We start from the raw sequence: 17,524 nt of genomic DNA, 5'->3' as shown, positions 1-17,524 counted from the left end.
TCTGTTTCACTTGTTGCAGGCAGAGCAGAAAGTAACAAAGATGATGCTGACATCTAGTGTTTTATCAGAGCAGTAAATTAAAAGCAATGGATTCATGCCTTCTGTTAATTGGAGCTGTTTTGGAAGTAATTGTATCATGAAGATATGTGCATAAACCATGACAGGCATATTTATTAATTTATTAAAAAAAGAAAGAAACAAATGAATTAATCACGAATTATCTCTCATCCCAATTCACTTCTCTGTACATTTAAATATTCTCACATTTTGTCAAATTTAATTTGCCAAAAATATTTTTTGCAGTATAAAATTGTTAAATGAATGTTAAATAGCACATATGAAAAGAATTTTTAATGTTATCTTTGTTAAATTCTTTGATTATTGACAATTAATTTACAATTAAGAGGCCAACGAGATAAAAGTCATACCCTTTTGTTGTTTGCATTGACATTTAAATTCATGACATAAAAATAAAAACCTCAAAACGTTTTCTTTGGATAATTTTGAAGTAAATTTGTTCAAATAATAACAAAACTACTACTGTTACTACAACTACTACAACTATTATTAATAATAATAGTAGTAAAACAACAACAACACCAATATTACTACTACTAATAGTAATAAACAACAACAGTTCTACTACTATGATAATAATACTACCGCTAATGCTAATGCTAATAATAATAATAATGATAATAATAAAACTCTATTGTATAATAAAATTTCACTTTAGCATTTTTAATCCTTAATATGAATATTTTTCTTTCAAATATCTGACAAACATATGTAAAATAATAATTTTTTTTATTTTCTAAAAGAATGTCACATCATGTTTACCTCAAACCATTTCCTCAGACCAATAAAAATAATTTTAATCCTATTTAAAGATTTGGTGAAGTCTTCCAAGAAAAGATCGAAAGTGACAGTTGACTTTGCATAATGGTCAGGAGGGTAAATATGGTTATCCTGGTTTACTCGATATACTTGTGTAATGCTCTTTGCTGCTTAACATTAATAACATATAATACTTGTACTCTGTGCAGTGACAGTAAAGTTGACTCTACCGGAGGGGCCACCTTGGTTCATCTCTCCGCCCCGCCCCGGTGCCGTTGCGCCTCCCATCTCCACAAACCCTCCGCCGCGTACTCCGCTGTGTTGATGCCGTCTATCCCGTCCTCGCCTGCCGAAGATAAAACATCCAGACCGACTTTTTGAGGGCGAAGCTGCTCCGAACATGGCTTACACGACAGCGGGTGGGACCAAGAAGAAGGTCTGCTACTACTACGACGGTACGGAACATCCTGAGTGTGTGAGCCCGAACTGAAAGCATCCGTCCGGCTAGCGTTAGCCGTTAGCTCCACCGCTGCTGGTGGTGGACGTGTGGCGTTAAACACCAGCTAGCTAACCGCCGCTAGCGTTAATAACCATCGTTTGAATGACTGATTGACTGATTAACTCTTCCCAGCCTGTTTGTTAACTGTTAAATACGTGTGTAGCTACCATTCTTAGCGTATTACATCTAACAAAAGAACGCAAACATGCTCCGGTTACATTAATATCAACGTTAATTAGCAAAACTAATGAACCGAACACCCCCACCACTCATTATCATCATTGTTTGGGCCTTAATTCAAGCTGCGAACAAGGCACCGAGATATTTCTGTGAACGTGACTCAATAAATGTGAAATATTTATGTTAAACTATAATCCAAAATCAATAGTGAAACTCAAAATGTGCAACTATTTCGCTCACGATGTGCTCCAGGCCTAATTGCTTGGTTAGTGTTTGAGCCCAGATGAGCAGTTTCTCCGTCCTGACCCACAAACGGTGTCTGTCCCCGAGGGTTCCTTATTTTTACACTCAGCACTTCAGGTCAGTGAGGACTTAATTAATCAAATTATCTGCTGAGTAGGCTTCTTCTCTTAATTTAACGTGAAGCAGCGCCAGAAAGTGTCACTTGATGGCATCACAATGGGCTGGCACGGATAGAGTTGTTTATATACACTTAATAGTGAGTTTTTCAGGAACTCAGAGCTGCATGTTCGTTGGCACATAGTCCCTCATTCATCTGGCATGCACTGCAACACAACTCTGTACACAGTCACTTTCTTTCTTTATGTTTTAATGGATGACTAAAAACTGCCATATTTTATTGTTTTTATTTTACATGTGTGTTTTTCACCAGTCACAACAACCTATTTTAATGCCTTTAAGAAAAAGATTATTCTATGGCTGATATGGGGAAAATATCTTTAATTGCAATTTTTCTGACAGATATTGTAATGTGACTTGCGTTGTCATTTACGAGGTCAAGCTTTTGTTCAATATTTTACACGCGAGAGAGAGCATTTTTTTACACAAGATACCGTCAAAAGCGTGACCATCTCATAAGGAGGAGATATGAATTTGTAAAATTATTGACACAAAAGTTCCAATTCTGGGTCAGGTGTGCTGCAAAATACAAAATGGTGTGGCTATTTAAAAATGAGACCAGGCTAATGACAGTTGAACTACAGCATTAATGCCTCAGCCACATAGTATACATTACTCAATGGGCAAGCACAAACAGCCCATGAAAGTCTGCTTAAATTAAATTGAAGTGTAATATCATTTTTTTAGAGTCGCACTAGATTTCAACCATTGCAATTTGCTAATTGCATTGTTTTGAATTTCATTTTGGAATAGATTGAAATGTTTCAGCCCTACAATGTTCTAAATAATTTCTAAACAGAAGCTATGGAAAGACTAACCAATATTGACTGCACCCTACTAACAAGTGTTGTTTGTGTGTGTTTGTGTCATAGTCGTAGATATCTTATTGATGCTCCAAAAACTATTAAAAACACATCATTTAGCTACAGTGTTATTAGAGTTGAAGCTATTATTTTCATTGATGACTAATCTGTAGATTATTTCTTGATTAATTGATGAGTTCTTTGATTAATAATATGCCAGAAAAAGTTTTTTAAAAATTCACTATTGTGTCTCCCAACACCAAAAATGGTGCCCTCAGCTGTCTTGTGTTGTTCAGAAGCCAAGTTTACTGTTATAGAGGAGTACAGAAACCAGAACTGTGTAGATATTCCTTTTTGTGAAACATGAATGCTTTGGATTTGCAACTGAATGAATCCAGTTGATATTTTGTCTGCTAGTACACAATTTTATGACGTACTGATCACTTATTACCCACCTTGAAGCCATGGGAATGCATAGCAAATGCAATGAAAGTATGGGATATCACAATAATGATGATATAGTGGTATAACATCATTATATTGTCATTAAACTAGGTGCCACCAGAATTTTCAGGTTGTTACAGTACATAAAGTTTGCAGAGCGGTACAACAGAGAAAATGACATTCAGCGACATTCTGGGTGTATCTAAAGCTCATAAAGTTTTGTTCGAATAGTGAGAGTAGGTAGACAGAAATCGACTCCCGACTCACTTGGGAGTGCTGTACCAAGGACGTCTCATGTCAAACCAAACATAAAAAATGTGGCAGGATATGTTTTATTTTCTTTCTCATGAAGCTGAAGTAAAAACAATGTTGCTCCCCTCAGTCTAACATATCCACATTGCTGATTATTGTTGCTTAAAACTTTAACACATTTAGGAACTGAAATGTCACATCCCCAATTTGTGTAGATATTCAGTCAAGCGTATTGTAAAATTGTCTTTTATTTGTGTCGTCAACCCTGGAAATGTGTTCTTTAACTCATGCCATTTGACTTTGCAGGAGATGTCGGAAATTACTACTATGGACAAGGGCATCCGATGAAACCTCACCGCATCCGGATGACTCACAACCTGCTTCTCAACTATGGACTGTACAGGAAAATGGAGATCTATGTATGTTTTCAGCAACTTTAAGTTAGTTAATCTCATTTTCTGACCCAGTTTCCATCTAACTAGTTTGTTTTGTTTTTCAGAGACCACACAAAGCCACTGCAGAGGAGATGACAAAATACCACAGCGACGACTACATCAAGTTCCTCAGATCCATACGACCAGACAACATGTCCGAGTTCAGCAAGCAGATGCAGCGGTGTAAGTTGTCGTGCCTTATTTAGGAAATGAAAGAATTTCTAAATTTGTGTCTTGGATAGTGTGAGAAGCTCCTCAATCATCCAATTTTTATTGATCCTACTGAAACTAATTGCTAAGCTGCTCTATTTGAAATTCCTGCAAAATAACCCTGTCAAATCAGGAGGCAGTCAACTTTTAGGTTGTTAAAACATCCTATCTGGTTAGGAAAAGGACACTACTTAGGACACCGAAAACAAGGTACATTTCCTGCTTTGTTCATTGTCGGAATTTGAAGGTGATTATTATTTGTTGTTTTTATAATTTTACAGTCAACGTTGGGGAGGACTGTCCTGTGTTTGATGGCTTGTTTGAGTTCTGCCAACTGTCCGCTGGAGGCTCTGCTGGTAAGTTAGAAGGAGATGGGTTACATAGATAAAAAAATTGAAAAACTTTGCTAGAAAAATACCTGCCCAACACTAACTCTGTCTCTTCTGGAGAACGCAAGCAAACCTGTACAAATATCTCCAGGTAGTAGAAGTGATGTTTGCTCGCCAATGGAACAAAATACAGCAGCATTGCCTCCTTTGACGTGGATACTTTGTGGTTGTTGACAAGTCTGTCTGACTAATTTCTATATTGAGACAGGCTCAGTTGCATCCAGTTGTGGCCACACTCACGCTAATGAGAGTGCAAATATCCATGTATCAGATGTCATTATTCAGATGCAGATCACATGTTGATACAAGTTAGAAATGGGTCACAGATTGAACTCTATGGATGGTTTAGAGTCCCTGCTTCATCTACCATGCATGTTCTTGTCCTAATGGAAGAAAACTCTGCTGTGTTGCATTACATTCTCTGTACAGAGAAAATTTCTCCCTTCTTAAACCACATATTTGTAATTTAGATGCTGTAGCTTTACATTAACAGGGGCTGAAACGATTCCTCAAGTTCCAGTAATTTGATTACTAAAATTCCTCGAGACAAAATTATCTGAATCGAGGCTTTGTTTAATCCACTACGTACTACTCCAATATGGACTGGGACATATATAGATTAAATTTGATGGAACGCCTCTGTTTTAACCGGCGTAGCTTTTCTCGTGTTTATACATTGGTTTCGCAGATCGGAGGCTGAACTACAAAGGCAGTTCGACATAGTCAGGCTTTCTTTGTGTAAGTCAGCTTGACAAAAACTAAAACCTCAGTCACAGCTAACAGGTATGAAAGTGTTTACCAACTTTCTTAGTTAACTCAGACTTTCTGCTTAAAACTCGTCCACACAAACGGAGGCATTTTACGCTTCATTTGACTGGTTTTCCACACAAAATGAACCCATCATGAACAGGTTGTTTTACTGGAGAACAATGAGGAACATAAAAATTTATGACGGTAAAAAGCTGCAACTGGAAATTATGCAAGACAAGAATGCTGGTAGAAAACTGTTAAACGTGCGTAATATATTCATTTTACCGATCAATGCCGCTGAGTAGTTCTAACAGACACCTGCACAATAAAACTTCATATATTCAAACATGATATTTTACTGAAGTGCATGTAGGTCTGACAGTGTCTCATCACTTTAATTTGTGGCCAAATCAAAGTGAAACTAATTTTACTGATTGAATATTCCCTATAATAAATCCATCCATCCATTATCTAGACACTGATCAATCCTCATTAGGGTCGCAGGGTGGCTGGAGTCTATCCCAGCTGACTTGGGGTGAAGACAGGGGACACCCTGGACAGGTCACCAGTCTATCACAGGGATACATATGCAAACACTCACACTTGCATTTACACCTACGGGCAATTTAGAATAATCAATTAATCTCAGCATATTTTTGGACTGTGGGAGGAAGCCGGAGTACCCAGAGAAAACCCACGCATGCACAGGGAGAACATGCAAACTCCATGCAGAAAGATCCTGGGAAAGCCGGGACGCGAACCAGGGATGTTCTAGCTGCAAGGCGAAAATGCTTCTTATTTGTGTTCTAGCAACTGCAGTAGCAGCAGTTTAAACGGACCAAACATAGAAACATATTTATGTGATTTCTGCACCAACTAAATACATGTCCTGTTCCCATGGCTTTGAGTTTTAGTTGAACATGTATACTATACATGTGCAATACCCCTGCACTACGCTATGCATGTACAATACACCTGTACTATATATGTACGATACCCCTCTGCTACTATATATGTACAATACACCCGTACTATACTATATATGTACAATATCCTTGTACCATATTATATATGTACAATACCCCTGTACTACTACATGTGTAAAATACACCTGTACTATTCTATATATGTACAACACACCGCAGATGTCTGCCCGTATTCCATACAGTGCGCTCACTTCCACTTTTGATGCTGTAATGCGCATGCCTAGTGCAGAATCTGATTGCTCTGTTAATATTTTGTAATCTAACCTGTGGCTGGCTGGACTCACAATAAGAACGAGCCCTGTCATATTTGTACAGTTGTTGCAATTATAGCCAACTTATCAGGCTCGGACAGTTCAGCCACATTATTAATATTAGTCAAATGTATGCTTTTTTTAAAAAATGCAACCAAATCAAATTTGTTTTGATTGTGCACAGCTGGTTCTGTGAAACTCAACCGACAGCAGACTGACATCGCAGTGAACTGGGCAGGAGGACTCCACCACGCAAAGAAGTCTGAAGCCTCTGGGTTTTGTTACGTCAACGACATTGTGCTGGCCATCCTGGAGCTACTCAAGTGAGAGAGTTTTCCATTTTAATTCCCATCATTTTGTATGAAAATGCAGTAAAGGAATGTTAGCAAAAGACATTCTCTATCAGAGCAGAAATATAGTCTCTGAGCCCTGATTTCTAAGCGGTTTTCCTACTGTTTTTTTTGTATTTATCCCCACTCTGTTTGGTGTCCCTTTCTTCCAGGTACCACCAGAGGGTGCTGTACATTGACATAGACATCCACCATGGAGATGGAGTGGAGGAGGCCTTCTACACCACAGACAGAGTCATGACTGTGTCCTTCCATAAATATGGGGAGTACTTCCCTGGAACTGGAGACCTCAGGGTAAGTCTCAACCTTTATCCTCACTCTTACTTGCCAAAGTCATAATTTTTAAACAGACAAACGTCAGATTGTTCGAGTGGGAAGTTCTTATGCATTGAAGTAGAAGCAAATGATATGAATGTAATAAAACAACACATTCTGCATTTGTCTGAATATTGATTTACTTTTTTTATTCATGAAAATGCACAGCGGTCTTGTTCATTTGCTGCAACCAACGTTTGGATTCATGAACTGATGAAGTCTGTGTATCTGTTGCATTATTCAGTGATCTAATATTCTGTGTTCTACTTTAGGATATTGGTGCTGGAAAAGGCAAATATTATGCTGTCAACTTCCCGCTGCGGGATGGCATTGATGATGAGTCATATGAGCAAATCTTCAAGCCTGTGAGTATAAACCGTGATCACGAATATGTCGAAACTTATTTTATTATTCCACGGCATGTATTATTGACCTTTTCAAAATGCACAGAAGCTGGTTTATACATTTCTCAGCAAAGACAGCTGTTACGTTTGGTCAGAAGCTTAAACTTTCATACCTGAATGACCTCGATGAAAACTTCAACTGCACTTTACTGTTTATATCTTATATATTTATAATTATATGTAGGCTTAGTCTGGAGACTTCAAGTTGCGCTATGCAGTACATTTCTTTTAACATTGCTATCTGCTTTTTAAAGATATTGTCACAAGAAACCCACAGACAGTTATTGTCTCTCAGCTAAGATGAGCTTTTAGCATCTTTGAGCTCACTGTTTTCGTTTTCTGGTACACAAACCTGGCTTCTATTTCCAGCAGCAACAAGAAGTTTTCAACCAACAGGCCTTAATAAGGCCACCATACAATACTTGCTCAGCACCAAACAGCAGACAGTCAAAATTAGCAATTAGCTGAGAAACCTACTGAGCAGTAAGCAGCTAGAGCCAGATTTTTCTTAGAAGATGGAGGAGACCAAAAACAAAACTAAACCGAGAGTGAATATTGGACTTTAATTTACAGGCGGTTCAGAAACACAAATCCAAGTGATTGCTGATATTGCTCCAAGTTTGCTGGAAGTAGATAACTGTTTGCTAACATGTTCACCATAACAATTCAGATATTGTATTGAAGGTTTATTTGCTGCCTCAAATGGGCCAGAAAATCTATAAATGCAGCTTTCAGAGTGTCCAAGACAATCCAACCAAGTAGCTGACAAGCAGTTCTGACAGAGCCCTTTAAGACACTGACACAGGGACATGCTTGTAGTACTGAAAAACATTTGCATATGTATTCAAAACTTCTTTAGAGCAACACACAAGCACAAAAATGTGACTATACCACAAGTTGGTAGTTGTTTTTCTCTGTTATAGGGATTATCTTCATGTCACAGTGGGCATAGGCAAGTACAATATGATGTCAGTGAGTTGATAGCAGTGATACACACTATTTTTCAGCAATTCCTGAGTGTGCTTTTCTGCTGCTGTGGTCCTGCAGGTAATGGCCAAAGTGATGGAGATGTACCAGCCCAGCGCTGTGGTTCTTCAGTGCGGCGCAGACTCTCTCTCAGGAGATCGACTCGGCTGTTTTAACCTCACCATCCGCGGTACAGATACACAATACATGATACTAAATGAATGATGAATGGGAGTCATAAATCATACAGCGAGTGTTGAATTGTGCTTCTTGTTCCCACCAGGGCATGCCAAATGTGTGGAGTACATGAAGTCCTTCAACCTCCCGCTGCTCATGCTGGGTGGGGGAGGATACACCATCCGTAACGTGGCCCGCTGCTGGACCTATGAGACAGCTGTGGCTCTGGACACAGACATCCCTGATGGTTAGTCACTTCAAGGGAAGTAACAAATGAAACAGCCAAATGGTGAACAAAATCTGGAATTTAATAAAAGAAGGTGGCTAACAAAATTAAACAGCACAGATTATACAAATGAAGGAACTGAAGGTGGAGGATGCTACATAAAGAAGAAATGAATATGAACAAAAGGAGAATTTCTACCAGAAGTTAGGACCCCTCTTAACTAATCTGTTTTAATAAAACAAAAGTTCCTACTGTAATCCTACTTAGCCTTGCCAAGACTCTCTGTCCAAAATTAAAGATGTAAATGCGAGTAGTACCCCTATCTAGTGTCTGTTTTCCAAGCTACAGATTCCCTCAAATCAAAGAACAGTCTCTAAAACTAACCCAAATGTCTCACAAAATGGTAAACCTATGTAGCAAACAAAGAGAAATGTAGGCAAGCTGTGTACCACACACACCAGCTGCCAACCGATGACAATTTGACAGCACTTTTAAATAGATGAGAAGATGATTGATGTGGCTGCATTGGACCTTAGTTTGGGTGCTCTTCCAATCAAATGAGACAGGAGAGGAGGAGGCAGGACGAAAAGCAAGGGCAGATCGTCTGAGCGCAGCCACCAAAAAATCCCAACATGTTTAAACACACAAGGAGGGGAAGGAACACAGTGGCCCAGAAGTCTAACAATGTAAACAAAGGCAAAATTAATCATGTTGTTGTGAAGCTGAATGGTGACCAGAGTCGCAAGTCTTGTTGATTTAGGAGAATTTTAGAGAGCACTTTTCTTCCCAGGCAGTAGATGAGTCCTCCACACTATGTTTTACATATTTTTGTCTTTTTCTTCATTTTTTTCCCCACAGGTAGCATTGCTAAAAAATGTATTTTATAGGAGCAAAGTAAAAAGTGAAAATCAAGACAACCAAAGTAAACACACACAAACTTCCACTGTTTGGGAGAACTTCTCCATGTGTGAAAGAAGAATCACAGTTCTTTTAATAGGTGTAGTTGAACTCCTGATCACATGACTGTGTCTCACTAGGCTCATCTCTCAAAGCTCTTCATCCTGTTTTCGCTTTTTGATTTTATTCTGAGAGTTCTGACCAGAGGTGGTGATTCGTATCTCTGCTCCTTCGATGCTTGTTGAGTTTTCACCCTTTAAGACCAACTAGAAAATTACCAAACTACATGATTACCAAATTATGTTCTTTGTCTTTACTTGAGAGAAAGAGAACAATAACATAATTCCAGACAGTTGTTAGCTGCCCAAATGCTTGAATACTAGTGGTGGTTTGTCAAATCAAAACACTCAGAAAATGGAAATGAGAACTGCCTCCTCTTAAGCTGCATCATTTATGGATAAACATAACTCTGGTAATGTACTTCCGGACATAATTAAATGACTACTTTCAAATGCGCAGCCACAACTAATCCCACACATTGCTTCAATGAGAGTCTTAAAATGCACTACATTGCGCCTCAGGCTAGATTAGTTATATTTGTCAATGTATAAAGTGAAAACAACTTGGACAGAAACTATTAATTCAGTATGGTGGTGTAAACTTTTCAGTGGTGACAGAGCACACACAATTTACGTAGCATTAGCATTAACTATCTACATTTGCAGTCTGCAGTGTCTAGCTCACCGCTATGCTGTTACACCTTGAAATGTGTAGTACATCCGATGATTGTCATCCTAACTGTATCACAACCAATTAGCTTTTGCTTAGTTGGGGTGAAGAAGGAAAGTTTTGACAGTGCTGTTATTTATTTAATGACACAATCTGTATGATTCCTCTGAAAAGCAGATGGCATGTCACCCCATTTTACAACCTAAAAACTCTGGCGATGATGCCTTGAAAGTCTCTGATGAAATCTGACCTCTAGGTTTGCAACTGACCAAGAGGCTAGAGATGTGATAGAGAGAGAATCCACTGACCTTACTGGAATCACTCATATGTAATCCAGGTGCCAACAACACTAGATGGTCCCTTTGTCAAATTGGGCAATTGATTATCAAGTCAAACATTTTTGCCATAACTTGGTCAAGAGATGTGAAAGACTACATGTTGGGTGCCAGGGGGTAAAATCATCAATTGTTGTGCCCAACACCAGCTGTAGGTCCCAATACCTAATATCTTTTCTGCGGACTGATATCATTTAGTCTGAACCTGGAGTAGGTATACACAAGGCCATATGTTTAACACACTACATCTTATCTGTAAGTGGAAATGTTAACTCATAGAACAAAATCATATTTAATGGTCATGTTTATCCAATTTGGAGCCCTTAAACTGAGATAATTCATTCTTTGTGCATAGTGTCTTCATAGATGTAATAAAACCATATGGAAACTAGTAAAAAGTTTTAAACCCCTGACCCTTAGAAATGATCATCAGTGTTTGATATTCAGTCGACCGCATCCTGGTGTAGAACAGGTGGAGCATTTCAAACAGCGAAGCCGGTGATTGAATGTATAATGTGTGTGTGTGTGTGTGTGCAGCCTTGGGTAGATGGAGGGTGGAGGTGATGAGGTATCTGGTTAATCTTTTATGACTTCACCTCTGGAAAGGAGCGGCCTGCTTTCCTACCTTCCCTTCCAGGGAGCTGAATCAGCAGACTGTCTGTTCCACTGAGTGTGTGCAACATAAAGAGAGGGGATGTAATCAGAGGCTGTCGAATGGGCCAGCAGTTCTCTTAATGGGATTTCAGGACATTAACTGAACTCCCCACTCATTTCAATTCATCCTGCCTTTCAGTGAGGATCAGTGCAGGTTATAAAGCCCAAGTAAATCATATTAACAGGTGTGTTAGTGCTGCTTTTTCATTCCAAACGACTGATAATTTGACACTTAGTTTTATCTCCGGAGCGTAAATCTTCTCCAGCTGTGTTCATCTCGGCTCACTTTGTTACGGTTTGCTTACTCTATCCAATGATGTTTCTATTGCAGAGCTGCCATACAACGACTACTTCGAGTACTTCGGTCCGGACTTCAAGCTGCACATCAGTCCCTCCAACATGACCAACCAGAACACTCACGAGTACATGGACAAGATCAAGTATGTAAAATATAGCTCCTAACTAAATTCCAGTGTAGTTCAGAAGTGTGACGGATGATTATTGTCTTTATGGATGCAAACATATGGTTCTATTTATATCAACATCATTATAAATACTTAAAATCTGGCTAGATGACAGATTGTCCAAAAAACACTCATGTTGGGCATTTGGATTTTATAGCCAAACAGCAGCTTGTTGCTCCTTTGGAAACAGAACTATTCAGTCTAAATTGGATTATGGAGATAGTCTGTTTGCTGCTGCTGCTGCTGCTGCTGCTTACACCTCTTGTGACAGTGCAGTTGGATTCATTACTGCAGACATCTGTCAGAGGCTGGACGTAATCACTGACATCTAGTGAGCTTCAGAATACCTGTGTCCTCATTTATAAAGTCTTGCTGTCTAAGCTGCACAGATACTGACTGTTCCTAGCTGAGTGCAGTGTTAGTAACCACATCAGATCACAGAGGAGCTCTGAAAGTATCTTAACTCCAAACTGGTAAAGCCAGTACTTTTAAATTCACTACTGGAATTAGCTGACATTATAGATGCTCATTCTTTAGAGAGACTTTCTAGCTGTATTCCTAAAAGCTATCAAAGGTCATTTGTACCATTTGGGACAGTTTTAATTACGTAGTGTGGCTGTGAAATCCATCTCATTCTAGTTTTTTCTCAGGGCTCTAAAGCAAAACAGATCTAGATTTCAGTTACACTTCCTAAAGTTAAACAAAGCAACTGCATAGTGAAACATGACACGTGACATGCAGGCTGTGTAGATAAGTGTTGGTGACTGTAAGATGTTGAATATACATCAATGAAAAGGATTTTGTATGTGAAAAAAAAGAAAATTCAACAAACGCAAACATATTTTGTTTCAATCAATTTCAGAAAATGTCCTGTTTCCTCTTATTAGTTGTATTTGACATTGTCTATCTTTAGTTTTTTTTTTGGTTTTACATTTTTTGTTTATTGCTAATGTTGATATAATAATAGTACAACTTCTTATTACTACTGGCTTATCAGTTACCTGTCCAACATTTTTATTTCTTATGTGCTTTGATCTAAGAATCTTTCACTTTCCTGATTACTTTTACATTTAAAGGGTCTTCTTAACCTGTCAGCCATCTGTAAAGCACTTTGAATTGCCCTCAGCTGTACGAAATGTGCTGTATTAACAGAGTGATTAAGTCACTGATGAAGAAAATGAAACGCAGATAAATGCACTGTAACTTTATGTATGTACCTTTCTGATTAGCTCTAACATTTAAAAAAGGTTCTGTACCAATAAAGTTTAGGAGGTTGTTGAAAAAAATGCGACGTAGTTTAATATGCCAAAACTGTCTGCATGTGACTTTTCAGGCAGCGGCTGTTTGAGAACCTTCGAATGCTTCCTCATGCTCCTGGAGTTCAGATGCAGGCCATCCCAGAGGACGCCATCCCAGAAGACACGGTGGACGAGGACACGGAGGATCCTGACAAACGCTTGTCCAGTAAGACCCAACATCACTTACTTTGTATGCAGTAAACAGGAGTATGAAAAGGTTTACTGCTAATTCACTGAGACCATGACAACATTACCTTCCTGATGGGCATTTCTACCAACACAGAACTTGTTCTTTTATCTTTCTACAAGCTTAAATTTGAACCGTGCAGCGTGTTTGTTACTGGAAAATGTGGTTTTTGTCAGGAATCATAGCACCAGCTATGACACTGCCATCTGTATGCGTATCTTATTTGAAATGAAAACATTTAACATAGTATTTGTCTTTCATGTTCCCAGCTATGTCTGCACAATATCAGCAAGTGTCTTTGGTACCTTTGCTGAATTGAATTGAAGTAAATATTTACAATAAGATGCTGAAAGCTTGCAGGTAAACAGCATCTTGTTTGGTTTTCGCTGACCCAAATCTGCTGCAAAGTCTGTTGTTTGAATGATGCAACAGTTCTGCTATAAATGAGTGTTGTTTTTACTACACAATGCCAAGAAAATATATAACATCTCTAATACAATTTGAAATAATAATATATGACATTCCAAGACAAGCTGGATAAAACATTTCTACTGTATTACATGACATAATAATGTAACAGTCAAGCAACAATTACCAGCTATAAAGTGGACTGACAATCCTACAACTGTGCAGTAAATTGAAAGAATGATGGTATGTCAGGTCCCTTCAAATACAAATCCTCTGAGCGCGTCCTCAGGCATCAGAGACAGAGGGTATCTCCAGGCTGTCCTTAAGGAGTGTCACTCATTAGAGCACTTTGATGTGTGATTGCAGTTCGCGCCACAGATAAGAGGATAGCCTGTGATGAGGAGTTCTCCGACTCCGAGGACGAGGGGGAGGGAGGCCGGAGGAACGCAGCCAATCACAAGAAGGGAGCCAAGAGACCCAGAGTGGACGAGGACAAGAAGGAAGGCGAGGAGAAGAAAGCCGGTTGGTTGATCTGAACCTGGAAACTCAGCATTTTATCAGCAATAATGGAATGATGCTGGATGTGATTAATATGGTCTTTGTTTCCTTCTTGTCACTCCAGATATAAAAGAAGAAGAGAAGACGAAGGACAGCAGCACTGAGAAGACTGACTCAAAAAGGTGATTCGTCTTTATTGTTTAACAACTGCTTTAATATATTTAGTACTGAGATAGTTACTCCGCCAATGAACTCCACGGAGTTGTGTGACAATCGGCGTACGTTTGTCTGTTTGCACCATTAGTCAAAAACAGACTAACAGATTTGGATGAAATTGTCAGGGAAGGTCAGAAATGACACAAGGACCAAATGATTAAATTTTGGCAGTGATGCAGCTTATAGTCTGGATCCACGGATTTTTTAAAGATTTCTGCATCATGGGTCGCCTGCTCAACCAGTTGAGCTATCTGGGTGTCCGGAGTGTTAAAGTTTACTCTTTATCATGGAAACCATAATTGGACAAAAAAAAAATCCAATTTCCAAGTCAGTGTGGAACTTTGGTCTCCCTTTGTTAAAGTAATTAAACACTGTTAATGTGTGCTTATGACACAAGTCATGTCTGTCGAATCTTTTCTTTTTCAGACTGTAATCTGAGTTTCTTTTTGACTGGTAGCATCAGAAACCTTTCTTGGATACTCTCCCTGCTTTCCCATCAAGGGCTCCTCCATACTACTACTACTAGTCTCCATTGCTGCAGTTTTCAGCTCTGGCAAACCAGTCATTACTGGCTGATGTTATCAGTGCACCAGCTTGGGATTGTTTCCACAGAAAGCACATTAAGAACTCCAGTGTACTGCAAAATACAGACAGATTTACCACTGATGGGCTGTGTGTGAACTTATTTGGCAAGGGCTTGAATGTAACTGACTTCAGAAGTCCCAAACTCCAGCTTTAATTTACTCGTACTAGCCAAAAATGAACAAATGAGTAGCTTCAATGGGTATTTTTGCAGGTTTGATATGAATCTAGTTTACACTGTTGCTCGTTGCATCCAGGAAATAGCCATATGCTCACGTTCTAAAGTCAAGCGTGATTACCAAACCTTTCTCATCCTTCTAAAAGCTATTTAATTGTGTAGTAGTGTTTGGCTACACACTAAGGTTTCTATAAAAGCAGCTCACCTGTTACAGCCTCTAATTCAGTTCATCAAACAGTTGGCAATTTCTTTTTGATTCTGCAGGAAAATAGACTTTGTTGAGCTTGTGTACACTTACCATGAAATTATTTCGTCCACAGCAGCAAAACACATTGCATACCTTCATTCAGATACCTTCAGATAGTTGGAAAGTAAACTAGGCTAACCAAGCACTTCTATCACTGGTTAATGCTAAAATAACTAAAATCTCTCCATTCAAAAAGAATATCTATAATTATCTAGTCACCAAATATAAAATGAGAGCAGTAAAGAGCCTTCACCATAGTATTTTCCAATCATTTCTCTTAGGTGCTGTCTTGTAATAGCAGGAAAAGTCTGAATGTGTGCTTATCAGTTAACTTACTTAACTTTTGATGCATGTTAGGGTCAATAACGGTTTGGTTTTTTATGTAGATGCTTCCTTTGTTTCAAGTCATTTTGTAATTCTGTTACTGTTGTGTTAAGATGTACAGAATTTACTGTGAAAATAACACAATTCCATCACAGTAATTTCAGTAAAAACATTTCCAGCTTTATGTAGCCTGCAGCTCATGAAGGATTTTATTTCACTTGCACTCAATACCAGTATATGCTATTAGCATGATCTGCACAGACAGTACCCAGTACTTGAAAACCTTCAGAGGCCTCAAGAAACTACTACTGTACATTTAAAGGTCTTAACTCATTACAGGCCAAAAGGTAAAAAGAAAAGAAATCCCAGCACTTGAAACGTTTTAAGTAAAGAGATCCCACTACAGCTCAAGCTTTTAACTTCAGGCTTCTGTCATGATATTTTCAGTCTTTTGTGCCAAATTATATCAAAGTAATGCAAATTCATGTTTGCAAAAACTTGTACATTTTGTGCAAGGATTGCAGTGCAACAGGTGTTATAGCCGCTCAACAAAATGTGTCTGGACTAAATGAATATTTTTGGGTGTGAAATATGTTAAACAGTACTTTTGAAATGAGAAGGAGGTATTGTAAAGAACAATAAATCAGATACTCATCCAGTTAGAATGAAGAAACAAGGAAATATCTGACTTGCTGCACATAAAGGCAGGTTTTACAGCAAATTAGGTTAACACAGTGAGTGTACACTTACAGTAATATTGATTTTTTTTTTTTTAAAGACAATGTGGTGTGTTTACTGTTACAATGAACAGTAACCGTGGGATGCTGCTCAGTATGTAATAATATTGAAAATAGCAATTCAAAATGTATGAAAGTGTTATTCTTTAATGATAACTGCATCAGAAATACATTTAAGATGATTAATTTTATCATTTTAAACTCATTTTCCCAGCAGTGTGAAGACTGAGCAGACCAGCAGTGCCTGAAATCTTCTTTATCAACTTCAACTGGTGCTGTCGCCCTCAAGGGTCTTCACTGAAACGCCATCAGAAGCATTATATTTATTACAACTCTCCATTTTCTACTTGTAAATCTCTTGTGAACTGTCTCTTTTGTGTAGTGCATCAGTGGCTATCTTGAATCCACCACTTGAATTTTGCCAGACTTGCATTCCTTTGATACTCTTTGAAATCATGTGATTCCAATGTGCTCGATCTTCTGAAGGAAACATCAGCGTGTTTTGTTTTGAGATAAAAATAAATAAATACTGATAAATACTGTGGGTGAAGCCGTAGATGAACCTATAATGATGTCAAGGTTAAATTTTTTGATATTTTACATTTAATAAAAAAAAGCTTTTATACTGTTGTGTTGCGTTTGTGTAATGACAGTGGTCAGCCACATGGGGGCGGTGTGACCTAATGAATGGCGACTCACGCAGGTGCAAATAAGCGTGTTAGCATAAATAAAAGTGCTGAGAGTCTGTTTTTTAATGCGCTTCAGTATACTTTGAAGCATAATATAAATAGGGTCCAATAAGAATATTTACTTCTGGTTAATTCGGCATATTAAAAGCTAAGAAATTACCTCTCAGTTGGCGTTTATCGTTTAGACC

At 38.4% G+C, this 17,524-nt stretch overlaps 1 protein-coding gene across 2 annotated transcripts; it reads left to right on the top strand.

The window, feature by feature from the left end:
- The first annotated feature begins 1,112 nt into the window (after window positions 1–1,112).
- Window positions 1,113–17,270, top strand: LOC111587130 (histone deacetylase 2). Of its 2 annotated transcripts, none has more exons than XM_023296953.3 (14): window positions 1,113–1,292; window positions 3,742–3,854; window positions 3,935–4,052; window positions 4,361–4,435; window positions 6,640–6,778; window positions 6,958–7,099; window positions 7,393–7,485; window positions 8,572–8,680; window positions 8,774–8,914; window positions 11,840–11,948; window positions 13,306–13,436; window positions 14,232–14,387; window positions 14,488–14,545; window positions 16,865–17,270. In XM_023296953.3, the coding sequence occupies exons 1-14, from the start codon at window positions 1,238–1,240 to the stop codon at window positions 16,893–16,895; spliced, it is 1,470 nt and encodes a 489-aa protein (XP_023152721.1). In that variant the 5' UTR covers window positions 1,113–1,237; the 3' UTR covers window positions 16,896–17,270. The 2 variants fall into 2 exon arrangements, with proteins under 2 accessions (XP_023152721.1, XP_023152720.1); XM_023296952.3 differs by having other exon boundaries at window positions 1,114–1,292; window positions 16,862–17,270.
- Window positions 17,271–17,524: the final 254 nt, after the last annotated feature.

Source organism: Amphiprion ocellaris, chromosome 12 (genome assembly GCF_022539595.1).
Source record: "Amphiprion ocellaris isolate individual 3 ecotype Okinawa chromosome 12, ASM2253959v1, whole genome shotgun sequence".
NCBI lineage: Eukaryota > Metazoa > Chordata > Actinopteri > Pomacentridae > Amphiprion > Amphiprion ocellaris.
The sequence above is the reverse complement of the archived record's forward strand: the minus strand, read 5'-3'. Positions and strand labels throughout refer to the sequence as shown.

Bases quoted from the DNA above. Each gene is read 5' to 3' on its own strand.
- LOC111587130 (XM_023296952.3), top strand. From the start codon at position 1,238: ATGGCTTACACGACAGCGGGTGGGACCAAGAAGAAGGTCTGCTACTAC. The intron at 6,779-6,957 runs GTGAGAGAGTTT...CCTTTCTTCCAG, and splicing joins GCCATCCTGGAGCTACTCAA to GTACCACCAGAGGGTGCTGT. The intron at 7,486-8,571 runs GTGAGTATAAAC...GTGGTCCTGCAG, and splicing joins ATGAGCAAATCTTCAAGCCT to GTAATGGCCAAAGTGATGGA.